At 47.8% G+C, this 15362-nt stretch overlaps 2 protein-coding genes across 2 annotated transcripts; both read right to left on the bottom strand.

Moving 5' to 3' along the window:
• Window positions 1–36: 36 nt before the first annotated feature.
• On the bottom strand, window positions 37–6708 carry LOC129695214 (nuclear factor 7, brain-like). Its single transcript, XM_055631990.1, has 5 exons — window positions 6244–6708; window positions 6065–6160; window positions 4727–4960; window positions 509–531; window positions 37–413 (listed from the first exon to the last, which is right to left on the bottom strand). The coding sequence occupies exons 1-5, from the start codon at window positions 6652–6654 to the stop codon at window positions 242–244; spliced, it is 936 nt and encodes a 311-aa protein (XP_055487965.1). The 5' UTR covers window positions 6655–6708; the 3' UTR covers window positions 37–241.
• A 2708-nt stretch (window positions 6709–9416) lies between these two features.
• On the bottom strand, window positions 9417–14154 carry LOC129695216 (E3 ubiquitin-protein ligase TRIM39-like). The gene is made up of 5 exons (XM_055631992.1): window positions 13849–14154; window positions 13670–13765; window positions 12175–12197; window positions 11974–12074; window positions 9417–10163 (listed from the first exon to the last, which is right to left on the bottom strand). Exons 2-5 carry the CDS (start codon window positions 13706–13708, stop codon window positions 9619–9621), a joined length of 708 nt encoding a protein of 235 aa, XP_055487967.1. The 5' UTR covers window positions 13709–13765; window positions 13849–14154; the 3' UTR covers window positions 9417–9618.
• Between the last annotated feature and the right edge of the window lie 1208 nt (window positions 14155–15362).

Here is a 15362-nt window from a genome sequence, read left to right as displayed (position 1 = left end):
TGGCTACCTGGTAGAATTCAAACTCGTATCGTGACGTGTTTCTGCGGATGGGGTTAAGATGTTTTAGTTCATCTAGCAGTCTGTGTCTTGGTTGTATTGTGCTCCTGTGTTGGATGTGTTCAGGGATCTGACATCTCCAGCTGACCACTTGACTGTGAAGCTTCCCAACAGGTGAGATTGGTGCTGGTATAAAACTTTAGTTCCCCTTCAGTTCATCATTACGGTCAATCTTTGCATCTATTTACAACTTAAATATGTCACCCACATGAGAAGTAAGGAATCCATATGTTTTACCTTGGTGATTGGCAACAACGATATCTTTCAACACTGCGTTCAACCAGTAGGGGTGATGGAATTTTTCATCCAGCATGGCACCATCTCTCAGTGACAATGTGTATTCTTCATCACTAATTCTGCAAATATTAAATAACCGGTTATAACCTGCACGTCAACATGTTTATGTGACTTTACAGATCCGTGCAGAGTTTAACTGAAGAGCATGTCCTACCTCCTCTTGCGACCAGCTTCCTCCTGAAATAAATAAAGCAGAAATTGACTGAGGGAACAGCAACTTCACGCAAGTTATTTCACACAGTTGAAAATTACCATTTTCTGACTCGCGCTCAAGTTGTCACACAGAGGACATTACACTGATGGAACCAATGCAGGAGGTATGATGAATCTTTGTGACATTTATGCTATAACTCAGAGGTTGAAATGTGCAGGAAAGTCTGGACGTGTTGTGAACTTTCTGCTGAATAATGTCATGAGGTCATAAGTGATAGGAACAGTATTATACCATTCATCCCATTAAGACAACTCCACTATTAAATCATGGCTGACCCACCTCCACCTCCTCCTATCCCCATTCTCCTGCCGTGTCCCCATAACCTCTGACACGCGTAGTATTCAAGAATCGAAATATATCTGCCTTAAAAATATCCACTGACTTGGCCTCCATTGCCATCTGTTGCAAAGAATTCCACAGATTCACCATCCTCTGACTAAAATTCCTCCTTATCTTCTTCGAGGAATGTCCTTTAATTCTGAGGCAATGACCTCTTGTCCTAGACTCTCCCACTAGTGGAAACATCCTCTCCACATCCACTCTATCCAAGCCTTTCATTCTTCAGTCAGTTTCAATGACGTCCCCACTCATTTCTCTAAACTCCAGCGAGTACAGGCCCAGTGTCGAAAAATGCTTATCATATGTTACCCAACAATAAGCTGTTAATCATGATTGGTTGGAGGGATTTAAGATTAACGATGGATTAGATTGGGTGTGGATGGAGAATGTATCACCGGTTCTGCAGATACCAAAACACAAATGTAAAATTCAAAGTGGCCTGGAGCAAATCCTGTCAGAAATTCAGTGATTAGAATGTGGAATTCGGGCCCACGGGTCTGGTCGATGCAGATGGTAATGTAACATAAGATCACGTATCAGAATGAGGGAACCACAAAGGGTGTGAGGCACTGGTCGGGTACAGGTTGTTGTCCATCAAGCAATTTGTTTTGCAGTATAAAAACTTGCAGGAGTAAATTAAAAGAAAATCAGCAGAACAAAACAGAGTCACGAGTCACGACAAACAAGAGAATCCCCAGAGATACAACAAGTATATTAATAGCTAAAGAATAACTCGGGAGAGAATGGTTCCCTCTGAGGTCAAAGGGACAACTAGAGAGAGAATATGTGTGGAGGAAAGAACTGCAGATGCTGGTTTAAATCAAAGGTAGACACAAAATGCTGGAGTAAATCAGCGGGTCAGGCAGCATCTCTGGAGAGAAGGAACGAGTAAACGCTGCTCTTTCTTAGTGAGAATCTGGTGCAGTTCAGCAAACTGGGTTGTGATCTGTGACTGAAAGTTGTTGTGTGACTGATCCTGTCAGATGAAATATAGAAACATAGAAAATAGGTGCAGGAGTAGGCCATTCGGCGCTTCATGGCTGGTCATCCAACTCAGTATCCTGTTCCTGCCTTCTCTCCATTCCCCCTGAATCCCCTTAGCCACAAGGGCCACATCTAACTCCCTCTTAAATATAGCTTGCATGAACTGGCCTCAACTATCTCAGGGCTGGCGGCAGAGAATTCCAGAGATTCACCACTCTCTGTGTGTGAAAAAAGTTTTCCTCATCTCGGTCCTAAAAGATTTCCCCCTTATCCTTAAACTGTGACCCCTTGTTCTGGACTTCCCCAACATCGGGAACAATCTTCCTGCACCTAGCCTGTTCAACCCCTTAAGAATTTTGTAAGTTTCTATAAGATCCCCTCTCAATCTTCTAAATTCTAGCGAGTACAAACCGAGTCTATCCAGTCATTCTTCATATGAAAGTCCTGACATCCCAGGAATCAGTCTGGTGAACCTTCTCTGTACTCCCTCTATGGCAATAATGTATTTCCTCAGATTAGGAGACCAAAACTGTACGCAATACTCCAGATGTGGTCTCACCAAGACCCTGTACAACTGCAGTAGAACCTCCCTGCTCCTATACTCAAATCCTTTTGCTATGAATGCTAACATACCATTTGCTTTCTTCACTGCCTGCTGCACCTGCATGCCTACTTTTAATAACTGGTGTACCATGACACCCAGGTCTCGTTGCATCTCCCCCTTTCCTAATCGGCCACCATTCAGATAATAATCTACTTTCCTGTTTTTACCACCAAAGTGGATAACCTCACATTTATCCACATTATACTGCATCTGCCATGCATTTGCCCACTCACCCAGCCTATCCAAGTCACCTTGCAGCCTCCTAGCATCCTCCTCACAGCTAACACTGCCCCCCAGCTTCGTGTCATCCACAAACTTGGAGATGTTGCATTCAATTCCCTCGTCCAAATCATTAATATATATCGTAAATAGCTGGGGTCCCAGAACTGAGCCTTGCGGTACCCCACTAGTCACTGCCTGCAATTGTGAAAAGGACCCGTTCACTCCTACTCTTTGCTTCCTGTCTGCCAACCAGTTCTCTATCCACATCAATACTGAACCCCCAATACCGTGTGCTTTAAGTTTGTATGCTAATCTCTTATGTGGGACCTTGTCGAAAGCCTTCTGGAAGTCCAGATATACCACATCCACTGGTTCTCCCTTATCCACTCTACTAGTTACATCCGCGAAAAATTCTATAAGATTCGTCAGACATGATTTACCTTTCATGAATCCATGCTGACTTTGTCTAATGATTTCACCACTTTCCAAATGTGCTGCTATCCCATCTATAATAACTGATTCTAGCAGTTTCCCCACTAGTGATGTTAACTAACTGGTCTGTAATTCCCCGATTTCTCTCTCCCTCCCTTTTTAAAAAGTGGGGTTACATTAGCTACCCTCCAATCCTCAGGAACTACTCCAGAATCTAAAGAGTTTTGAAAAATTATCACTAATGCATCCACTATTTCTGGGGATACTTCCTTAAGTACTCTGGGATGCAGCCTGTCTGGCCCTGGGGATTTATCGGCCTTTAATCCATTCAATTTACCTAACACCACTTCCCGGTTAACCTGGATTTGACTCAGTTCCCCCATCTCATTTGACCCCCGGTCCCCTGTTGTTTCCGGCAGATTATTTATGTCTTCCTTAGTGAAGACAGGACCAATGTAGTTATTCAATTGGTCTGCCAAGTCCTTGTTCCCCATGATCAATTCCCCCGTTTCTGACTGCAAGGGACCTACATTTGTTTTAACTAATCTTTTTCTCTTCACATGAAATGGAAGGTCGCATAGGCAACCCAATCTCGAGACATGGAGTGTAGACAAAGGCCCTTCGGCCCACAATGCCCATGCTTGCCACTGTGCCTACCTACACCGCTCCCATTTGCTTGCATTTAATCCGTAGCTTTCATTATCCTGGCAATTCAAGGGCTGACTGAAAGCTACTGGAATGTTGTGAAAGTAATCTGCATTACCCTCCTTTCTATTCCCACAATCCAATTCCTTGTACCCTATTCTATTTCACGTGCCCATTAATTCCCACTCATTCGCCCTCCACTCACATTCACTGTCCATGTCAGTACACTACTCCCAATACCATGTGCTCTAATTTTGCCCACTAATCTCCCATGTGGGACCTTAAAGGCTTTCTGAAAGTGCAGGTACACTACATCCACTGACTCTCCCATCTCCATTTTCCTAGTTACATCCTCAAAAAATTCCAGAAGATTAGTCAAGCATGATTTCCCCTTCGTAAATATCCATGCTGACTCGGACAGATCCTGTTACTGCTATCCAAATGTGCCGCTATTTCATCTTTTATAATTGACTCCAGCATCTTCCCCACAACTGATGTCAGGGTAACTGGTCTATAATTCCCTGTTTTCTCTCTCCCTCCTTTCTTAAAAAGTGGGATAACATGAGCTACCCTCCTATTTACAGCAACTGATGCTGAAACTATAGAATATTGGAAAATTATCACCAATGCGTCCACTATTTCTAGAGCCACGTCCTTAAGTACCCTGGGATGCAGACCATCAGGCCCTGGGGAGATGGCAGGAGAATGGAGTTGAAAATGTGAACAAGATCAGCCATGATTGAATGGCGGAGTAGACTTGATGGGCCGAATGGTCTAATTCGTCTACTATGAATTATGAGATAGCAGAGCGTGTTTGTATGGGGGATGTTGGATAAATATAGGAATTGATAAAAGTTGCATTTGCACAAATATATCGCTCCCAATGTTGTGACTGAAGTTTCATTGAACGAGATTGAAACATAACCCCTGACCTTCAGAAATAACACGATGTCTGTTTGTTCCATTCGCCCCTGCAGCTTTGAGAGTTCCTCCTCAATAGTGTTTAAATTCTCTTGAATGTCTTGAAGATTTTTCTCCATTGGACTTAGAATCTTCTCCTCATCCTCCTTGATCTCTCCGAGAATGCGCTGCTCTTTCTTCACGAGAATCTGGTGCAGTTCAGCAAACTGAGATGTGACGTGAGACTTGAGGCTTTGTGACTGCTCCTGTCAAATGAAAGGTGAAGATTGATCGAATATATTTCTGTATTCTATTTCGTTGTTCAGTAGAAGGTGACCATTTGGCACATCGATATCTATGCTGTTCCTGAGAATAATCCCATTAATCTCATGTCCTCCCGTTTCCCTGAAACACAATGGCCCTCACGTCCACATTAACTCCCACCGACTCACAGATCACCCGCCTTCAGCAGCTTCATTACAGCAAACAATTAAACCAACATGTCTGGGGGATGTGGGCGGAACCCACCCTGGTCACGGGGAGAATATAGAAACATAGACAATAGGTGCAGGAGTAGGCCATTCAGCCCTTCGAGCCAGCACCGCCATTCAATATGATCAACCAGAATCAGTACCCCGTTCCTGCTTTCTCCCCATATCCCGTGATCAGGCATGAGACAGGGAAAAACTGAAAAAAGAGGGAGAGAGATGGGGGTCCAGGGGGCAGCGCCCCTGGTGGTGGTAAAACGAGGCAGCGCCCCCCATGCAGAGAATTGTTGATAATTATACCTTGAAATGATACAATTTCCTTGCTTGTTTACCCTTAAATTATACTGTAAGAAGCATGGGGGGTGGGCAGAGTTGTGTGAGAGAGGGAGGGCAGGGTTATGCCTGGGGAGTGGGTGGTGGTGGTGGGAGGACAGACTTGTTCCAGGGGAGGGGTAGTGGGGAGTTGTGCCAGGGGAGGTGAAAGGTTTGGTGGTGAGGAGTGGACAGAGTTGTACTGACGGGGGGGTGGGGTAGGGGAGTGTAATTCCAGGAGTAAGACGGGGGGGGGGGGGGGGGGGGGGGGGGAGTTGGGGTTAAGGGGAGAGTTGTACCGGGGGGGGGGGGGGGGGGGGGGGGGGGGGTAAGGGGAGAGTTGTGGAGGGAGTTGGGCGGGTGGGGGAGTGTTGTACTGGGGGAGGGGTAGAGAGCGGGGGGAAGGGGACATGGAAGCGTCACGTAGACAATACCAGAAGTCAGGGTCGAACCGAATTCACCGGAGCAGTGAAACAGCGCAACTAACTGCTGCCGCGCTACGCTGTAGTGCATTAACCAAAATACAAAACTACACAACACGATCAGAAATGCCACACAACAAGGCCTCACCCGGACTTGGGAAATCTTCTGCTTCTGTTGCTCTTCCATTTCCTGGATGGCTGATTTATTTGTTGTCAGAGATTGTATGGATGATTTAACCTGATCCTGGGAATCAGAGAGAAAGGGGGTTAGACAATAAACATTCAACTATACATTCAAGCAAGTGATCGTAGTCGGTTTGCTTTTACCTTGTAGGTTTCAACAGCTTCTTTAATCGGCATGAAACTGTGAGACTTGTGTTCCCGCCCAACTGCACAAATCACACAGATCAGTTTCTTGTCCGTTTCACAAAACAGCTTCAGTTCTTCCTGATGTTCCTCGCAGTGATGTTTACTTTCCTTCTCTTCCGTATTCAGGCTCAGTGTTCGAGCTTTCTCAGACAGTCTCGCCAAGGCCCGATTAACTTTGAGGGTGCGGTCTGTAAACTCCTCTCTACATTCCGGGCAGGAGTTTCTCTCCTCCCTGTCCCAACTCTGTGTGATACAGGAGCGGCAGAAGTTGTGCCCACACTCCAGTATAACCGGATCGGTGAAGAAATCCAGGCAGATGGGACAAATTGCCTCCTCTGTTAAATTCACGACCTGCTCTTTAGAAGCCATTTTAACTCCTGCCACTTCCTGGTTTGAAACTGCTTTCACTGATTGGAAGCTGCTGATCCCTTGTGATCCCTCTGTACCGCGAGTGTCTACCGCGCACGCTGCCGTCTCCAGCACATTTGCTGTAGGGTTTCAGGGTGAACGTGTTCTAGGTGACCGTGTCCTGACCTCAAATACCCATGGAGGGTTTAGTGAGATGTTAAACAGACCGGTATATAAATGTAAACGCAGGGAATGTTATGGGACAGTTTAGAGCAGGACAGAAAAAAGAAACTAACTGGGGTGTAAAACGATGGTTAAATATAAACTTAGAGTGAAGTCAAGTAAGAATCGTCATTTGAACAAGAACTGCGATGAACAGTTGCCAATCCAAACATCTCTTCACCGTATCAGTCTCCACCACCATCCCTGGCAGCGCGTTGCAGAAACTCACCATCATTGGGGTAGTAAACGCCGCGAAACTGCACAATTCTTCAGCCCGCTCGACATCACTCTGGTGATGGGAACCAGCACCACAATGAACGAAATTTCATCACATGCCTCAGTTGGAATGGCGGAGGCCCTAATGCGTCAAGAAAAACAAACTTCTAGTCCAAAGATAGACACAAAATGCTGGAGTAACTCAGCGGGACAGGCAGCATCTCCCGAGAGAGGGAATGGGTGACATTTCTGGCCGAGACCAGTCTTCAGAAACCTCGACCCGAAACGTCACCCATTCCCTCTCTCCAGAATTGCTGCCCGTCCCTCTGAGTTACTCCAGCATTTTGTGTTTATCTTCGGTTTAAATCAGCATCTGCAGTTCATTCCTAAAAAGTTCTAGTCCAATTGGGTGGCACGGTGGCGTAGCGGTAGAGTTCCCGCCTTACAGCACCAGACACCCGGGTGCGATGCTGACTGCGGCTGCTGTCTGTACGGAGTTGATACGTTCTCAATGTGGCCGCGTGGGTTTTCTCCGGGAGCTGCGGTTTCCTCCCACATTCCAAAGACGTAGCGGCTTGTGGGTTATTTGTCTCTATAATGTCCCTCATGTGTAGGGTACAACTAGTGTATGGATGATCGCAGTGTAAGAAGGAACTGCAGATGCTGGTTTAAACCGAAGAGAGACGCAAAATGCTGGAGTAATTCAGCGGGCCGGGCAGCATCTCTGGAGAAGAAAGGGGTGACGTTTCGGCTCCAGAAGGTCTCGACCCGAAACGTCAGCCGTTCCTTTTCTCTGATGCTGGCTGTCCCGCTGAGTCACTGCAGCTTCTTGTGTCTATGTATGGATGATCGCTGTTCGGCATGGACTAGGTGGGCCGAAGGGCCTGGTTCCACGCTGTATCTTTAAAACAAATTAATGGGTCACGCAATATCTGTGGGCGCTGAGGAAAGATACAACGGGCACAGACACACAAGGAGAATGGGAAGGGAATTTGACGGGAAGCAGGTTGGGAGGAAGCGCAGTCAACACAGCCGGTGGAGTCCGCTGGCTGGGAATGGACTCTGGACACTCGCCTTTTCCCTGACATGGATTCAGAGAAGCGGAGGAAGGGAAGGGAAGAGTCGGAGCTCAAGTGGTGAAAGTGGGAGCCGGTTGGAAACTTGCAGTGAGGAAGATGAGACATTAAAGTGGTGAACGAGAGCAGGAAGCATCACAGACACAGACATGATGTAGCCGAGAGAGAGAGGCGAGGGAGCGGTCTGGCTGCGACTGGAATAAGCAATGCCAAGTCAAGTCAAGTCAAGTTTATTTGTCACATACACATACGAGATGTGCAGTGAAATGAAAGTGGCAATGCTCGCGGACTTTTGTGCAAAAAGACAAACAACCAAACAACCAAACAAACTATAAACACAATCATAACACACATATTCTTTTACATAATAAATAATGGAAGGAAACACGTTCAGTAAAGTTAGTCCCTGGTGAGATAGGCGTTTACAGTCCGAATGGCCTCTGGGAAGAAACTCCTTCTCAACTTCTCCGTTCTCACCGCACGGCAACAGAGGTGTTTGCCTGACCGTAGCAGCTGGAACAGTCCGTTGCAAGGGTGGAAGGGGTCTCTCATGATATTGTTGGCTCTGGAGTTGCACCTCCTGATGTATAGTTCCTGCAGGGGAGCGAGTGAAGTTCCCATAGTGCGTTCGGCCAAACGCACTACTCTCTTCAGAGCCTTCTTGTCCTTGGCAGAGCAATTCACAAACCAGATGGTAATGTTCCCGGACAAGATGTTTTCCACCGCCGCTGCGTAGAAGCACTGGAGGATCCTCGGAGACACTATGAATTTCCTCAATTGCCTGAGGTGGTAAAGGCGCTGCCTTGCCTTACTCACGAGTGCTGAGGCGTGTGATGCCCATGTCATATCCTCGGAGATGTGGACTCCCAGATATTTAAAACAGTTCACCCTATCCACTGGATCCCCATTTATCCTCAATGGAGTGTACGTCCTCGGATGATGTGCCCTCCTAAAGTCCATGATCAGCTCCACTTATCCTACAGACAGGAAGGCGGAGCCTGATCCCTGCGGGCTTTCACCTGGAATCTGGAATTTCTAACGCACCCATTCTCTGAAACATCCGTTCCAAGGAAAATGTATCTGGTGTTGAAAGTGGAAAAGCCTCAAACATAATGTAGACACTAAGTTGACGGACTTTAGGACCCGGGGGAGCCCGGAGCTCAGGACCCGCCGCCCGCGGCAGCTGCTGAACCCGCGGGAAGGGAGATTGTTTCAATCTTTATATTTTCGCGGTTAACGCGTTAAAATGAACGGATCGACAGACAGCTCTGATTTCAGTTTATGTTTATTTCACTCTTCTCCCACATTTACATTCCCCCTGGTTTTATTTCCGCGCTCACTGGGGTGTCACGACGCGGAATTTGGGGATTAAATGGGAGCCGTTCGTTCAGCGCCGACCTGTTGTCCACCGGGTTTCTGCCCCACAGCCCCTGAGCCCCGCTCCTGACGCCGGTCCCGGGACCCGACCCTTTTACACACCCGGAGCGGAACCGGAGCAGATTCTCAGACACTGGTTTACATTCCAAGTATTGAAGAAAGGATAAAGTTTCTCTGTGAATTTATTCCCAGTGAAGGTGTGGAGATGGGACTTGGTGTCCGCGTCGTAAAATGAAACTGTCCCGGACTCGTAACTGAGATAAACTCCCACCTTCCAGGGGATGGGACGGGCGGGGAGACGGGTTCGAGGGGAGGTGAGTGCATCAAACATGTCACCCCCGTCACCCCCGTAACGCCTGATGCACCAGAATCCAGTCTCCGGGGTCAGGTCGACCCGTCTATTCCTCGCCACAGACTCTGCGGCGACTCCCAGACTCCAGCTGTGACTGCCAGCCACCTCCACCTCCCAGTAATGTCTCCCCGATGTGAATCCCTCCGATCCCAGCACACACGCCCGGTATGTAAACCTCTTCCCGGTGGAGGGGTCCGTCCTCCAGGTCGCGGTACATCTCACCCTCTTCCGATCCTCAGACACTTTCAGCTGTGGATGCGCTGTTTCCACATCCAGGGTGACGGAGACTGGGGGGGGGGGGGGGGGGGGGGGAGAAGCAGAGAATCAGAGAGTCCCCGGGGGTCGGGAAGAGACTCGGGCAGCGCGGCCCCGGGACGGGGGGAGAAGCCGCTCAGCCACGTGCACTAGATGGAAACAAAAAGCTGGAGCAACTCTGCGGATCTCTGGAGAAAATAAATTTGAACGAATTTGAAACTAGTACAATGAGTGGAGTTGGGGAATGGCGGAGAGAGGGGGAATGCAAGGGTTACTTGATGTTGGAGAAATATATATTCATACCGTTAGGTTGTAGGCTGCACAGACGAAAAATGAGGTGGTGGTCCTCCAATTTGTGGGGCATTGGATAAGTTCCCTCGTGGTGGGCGAGTGGGGAAGAATGTGCAGGTGATCCCAGGTAAGGTGGCTAATTGGATCTCAAATCGGCTTGTTGATAGGAGGCAGAGGGTATTGCGCAAGTATAGTTTTGTGATTGTGAAGATATGTGTGAACAGCATTGTTCTGCAGGGATCTGAGCTGGGATCATATATATATATATACATATATACGACATGACATCGTTTACGGTATATATTAATAACTCCATTTTCTGTGCAACAGGCATGAGAAGGACGACACAACCTTTCAAACACATACTTGTACTGACATGAAAACTAATGGTGCTCCGGGTACTGTGGAAGGCTATCTAAGACCGCCGCATGGTCCGAGTCAGATAGAAAGCAAGCAGAGCATGTGCAGATGTTATTTAATATCGATAAGTGCAGGGTGATACATGAGAGTCAAATAGTGACAGGACATGTGGACACTGAGGCATGTTGATAAACAGAGTGGCCTCGGGGTTTGAGGCCATAGTTCCATGAAAGTTGCAACAACTGCATAAAGTTAGGAAGGTGCATGACTTGAATATGGGGGTGTAAAATATAAGAGTTGGTACATAATGATGCAATTTTACAAAATGCTGGCCAGCCTCACTTGGTGCATTGTGTGCAGGTCGACACACTCTCGGCGGCAAGATGTGTTTTTGCTGGAGAGGGAACTGAGGAGATTTGTTGGGATATTGCTTCTGTTGGTAGACTTTCGTTATGGGGAGAGGTCCGGCGCAAAATCTCATGTTTTCAGCTGTATGTGTGTAAGTGGCTGAGTGTTTTCCACCCAGACGAAGGCCTAGACTGAGGTGAATGCTGGTTTCCCTGACGAATCTAATTCATACGGGATTAACATGATGGAATGTTAATAGCAATGAACCTCGCGATTCCAATGGGGGACAACCTAGTCACCAGAAACTACAGTCACTGACAGGTCCGACAGATCAGACACAAAAAGCTGCACTAACTCAGCGGGGCAGGCAGCGTCTCAGGAAAGAAGGAACTGGTGACGTTTCGGGTCGAGACACTTCTTCAGATTGGTTAGGGATACGGGAAACAAGAGATTCAAACTATGATGCAGAGAAATAAGGACCAATGAATGAAATTTAGGCAAAATCCTATCATTTTTCAATATCTCTGGTCAAGTTTACTTTGCTGGCTACCTGGTAGAATTCAAACCCGTATCGTGTGCGTGTTTCTGCGGTGCGGGTGGGGTTAAGATGCTTTAGTTCATCTAGCAGTCTGTGTCTTGGTTGTATTGTGCTCCTGTGTTGGATGTGTTCAGGGTTCAGACATCTCCAGATGACCACTTGACTGTGAAGCTTCCCAACAGGTGAGATTGGTGCTGGAATAAAACTTTAGTTCCCCTTGAGTTCATCATTACGGTCAATATTTACATCTATTTACAACTTAAATATATCACCCACATAAGAAGTGAGGATTCCAAATGTTTTACCTTGATTAATCACAACACTGGGTTCTCCCAACACTTCGTTCAACCAGAACGGGTGATAGGATCTTTCTGCCAGTGACAATACATGGGTATCATCACTAATCCTGCAGAAATTAAACAGCCTGTTATAACCTGCGCATCGACATATTTAGAATATGTGACTTTACAGATCCGTGCAGAGTTTAACTGAAGAGCATGTCCTACCTCCGCTTGTGACCAGCTTCCTCCTGAAACAAATAAAGCAGAAATTGACTGAGGGAACAGCAATTTCACCCAAGTTATTTAACAGAGTTGCAAATTCCCATTTACTGACTCCCTCACCTATTCACACGCAGAGAACACCACAGGAGGTATGATAAATGTTTGTGAAAATGGTGCTATAACTCAAAGGAGGCAATGTGCAGGAAAGTCTGGACGTGTTGTAAATTTTCTGCTAAATAATGTCAACGGGACATAAGTGAGGGGAGCAGAATTAGGCCATTCGGCCCATCAAGTCTACACCGCCGTGAATCACGGCGAATCTATCTCTCCCTGCTAACCCCATTCTCCTGCCTTCTCCCCATAACCTTTGACACCCGTACTAATCAAGAATCTATCTATCTATGCCTTAAAAAATATCCACTGACTGGGCCTCTTTGGTAAAGATATCCTCAGATTCGCCACCCCCTGACTAAAATTCCTTTTCTTCTCCGTCCTAAAGGAACGTCCTTTAATTCTGACGCTGTGACCTCTAGTCCTAGACTCTCTCGCTAGTGGAAACATCCTCTCCACTTCCACTCTATCCAAGCCTTTCACTATTCAGTAATTTCAATTAGGTTCTGTCCCTCCCCATCCCCCTCCCCATCCCCTCCCCCCTCCCAATTTTTTTCTAAACTCCAGCGAGTATAGGCCCAGTGTCGAAAATCGCTTACCATATGTTAACCCACAAGAAGGTGTTAATCATGATTGATTGGGGGAATCCATTTGTGTTTTGGAGAACTGGAGATACGTTCTCCATCCACACCTAATCCTCAAGAATCCTGTGCAGTTCAGCAAACTGAGATATGATGTGAGATTCAAGGCTTTGTGACTGTTCCTGTCGAATTTGGTGAAGATTGTCCGAATCCCCTTTCCATGAAATATATTCGTCCTCACGTTTGCATTAACTCCCACCGGTGGCAGATTGCAAACTTCACGTGGTCCACTCTGTATCGACTAATGCAATCAACCCGACACGCACAAACAAATAGATCAAAGAGAACAAGTTGACCCACAACTTAGGGCTGTGCACGCCACACGCAAGAAGAACCGATACCCAGATCCCGCCTTCAATGGATTAATTACAGCAGACAATTAAATCGACAAATGCTGGAGTAACTCAGCGGGTCAGGCAGCATCTCTGGAGAGAAGTAATGGTTGATGTTTGGAGTCGAGACCGTTCTTCAGACTGAGTTACTCCAGTATTTTGGTTCTACCTCCGATTTAAACCAGCATCTACATTTGTTTCCTACACAAATTAAATGGACGTGTTATGTAGATGAGGGCGGAGCCCATCCTCGTCACAGCGAGAACATGGCGGTTTCACGCAGAGAGTAGCAGAGCTCAAGGTCGAACCACGGTGAAACAGCGCAACTAACTGCTGCCGCGCTACGCTGTAGTGCATTAACCAAAATACAAAACTACACAACACGATCAGAAATGCCACACAACAAGGTCTCACCCGCACTTGGGAAATCTTCTGCTTCTGTTGCTCTTCCATTTCCTGGATGGCTGATTTACTTGTAGTCAGAGATTGTATGGATGATTTAACCTGATCCTGGGAATCAGAGAGAAAGGGGGTTAGACAATAAACATTCAACTATACATTCAAGCAAGTGATCGTAGTCGGTTTGCTTTTACCTTGTAGGTTTCAACAGCTTCTTTAATCGGTATGAAGCTGTGAGACTTGTGTTCCCGCGTATCTCGACAAACCAACTTCAATTCTTCCTGATCATCCTCGCAGTGAAGTTTACTTTCCTTCTCTTCCGTATTCAGGCTCAGTGTTCGAGCTTTCTCAAACAGTCTAACCAAGGCCCGGTTCACCCTGAGGTTGCGGTCTGTAAACTACTCTCTACAGGCAGGAATTTCTCGCCTCCCTGTCCCAACTCTGTGTGATACAGGAGCGGCAGAAGTTGTGCCCACACCCCAGTATAGCCGGATCGGCGAAGAAATCCAGGCAGATGGAACAACGCGTCTCCTCAGTCCAACTCTCGACCTGGCGTTCAGAAAGCCATGTTAACTCCCGGCCCTTCCTGGTTCAAATGCATCCTTCAGATGCTGAAGGTACACAAAATTGCTGGAGAAACTCAGCGGGTGCAGCAGCATCTGTGGAGCGAAGGAGATAGGCGACGTTTCGGGCCGAAACCCTTCTTCAGATGATGGGGCGTGGAGGGGGGGGGGGGGGGGAAGAAGGAAGGAAAATGGGAGGAGGAGGAGCCCGAGGGCGGGCGGATAGGAGGGTGGGAGGAGACAGCTAGCGGGTTATGGAAGGGGAGGAGACAGCAAGGGCTAGCAAAATTGGGAGAATTCAATGTTATTGCCATCCGGACGCAAGGTCCCCAGGCGGAATATGAGGTGCTGTTCCTCCAATTTCCGCTGTTGCTCACTCTGGCAATGGAGGAGACCCAGGACAGAGAGGTCGGATTGGGAATGGGAGGGGGAGTTGAAGTGCTGAGCCACCGGGAGGTCAGGTTGGTTATTGCCGACTGAGCAGAGGTGTTCGGCGAAACGATCGCCCAACCTACGCTTGGTCTCCCCGATGTAGAACAGCTGACACCTAGAGCAGCGGATGCAGTAGATGAGGTTGGAGGAGATGCAGGTGAACCTTTGTCGCACCTGGAACGATTGCTTGGGTCCTTGAATGGAGTCGAGGGGGGAGGTGAAGGGACAGGTGTTGCATTTCTTGCGGTTGCAACGGAAAGTGCCCGGGGAGGGGGTGGTGCGGGAGGGAAGGGAAGAATTGACAAGGGAGTTGTGGAGGGAGCGGTCTTTGTGGAAGGCAGACATGGGGGGAGATTGGAAGATGTGGCGAGTGGTGGGGTCACGTTGGAGGTGGCGGAAATGGCGGAGGATTATGTGTTGTATTTGCCGGCTGGTGGGGTGAAAGGTGAGGACCAGAGGGACTATGCCCTTGTTGCGAGTGCGGGGATGGGGAGAGAGAGCAGTGTTGCGGGGTATGGACGAGACCCTGGTGCGAGCCTCATCTATGGTGGCGGAGGGGAACCCCCGTTCCCTGAAGAACGAGGACATTTCCGATGCCCTGGTATGGAATGTCTCATCCTGGGAGCAGATGTGGCGTAGGCGGAGGAATCGGGAGTAGGGGATGGAGTCTTTACAGGGGGCAGGGTGGGAAGACGTGTAGTCCAGATAACCAT

Source organism: Leucoraja erinacea, unplaced genomic scaffold (assembly GCF_028641065.1).
Source record: "Leucoraja erinacea ecotype New England unplaced genomic scaffold, Leri_hhj_1 Leri_98S, whole genome shotgun sequence".
Taxonomy (NCBI): domain Eukaryota; kingdom Metazoa; phylum Chordata; class Chondrichthyes; order Rajiformes; family Rajidae; genus Leucoraja; species Leucoraja erinaceus.
The sequence above is the reverse complement of the archived record's forward strand: the minus strand, read 5'-3'. Positions and strand labels throughout refer to the sequence as shown.

Bases quoted from the DNA above. Each gene is read 5' to 3' on its own strand.
- LOC129695214 (XM_055631990.1), bottom strand. From the start codon at position 6,654: ATGGCTTCTAAAGAGCAGGTCGTGAATTTAACAGAGGAGGCAATTTGT. The intron at 6,161-6,243 runs GTAAAAGCAAAC...TCTGATTCCCAG, and splicing joins AAGCTGTTGAAACCTACAAG to GATCAGGTTAAATCATCCAT. The intron at 414-508 runs GTAGGACATGCT...TAATATTTGCAG, and splicing joins GAAGCTGGTCGCAAGAGGAG to AATTAGTGATGAAGAATACA.
- LOC129695216 (XM_055631992.1), bottom strand. From the start codon at position 13,708: ATGGAAGAGCAACAGAAGCAGAAGATTTCCCAAGTGCGG. The intron at 12,075-12,174 runs GTAGGACATGCT...TAATTTCTGCAG, and splicing joins GAAGCTGGTCACAAGCGGAG to GATTAGTGATGATACCCATG. The intron at 10,164-11,973 runs GTAAAACATTTG...CCCCCCCCCCAG, and splicing joins CAGTGTTGTGATTAATCAAG to TCTCCGTCACCCTGGATGTG.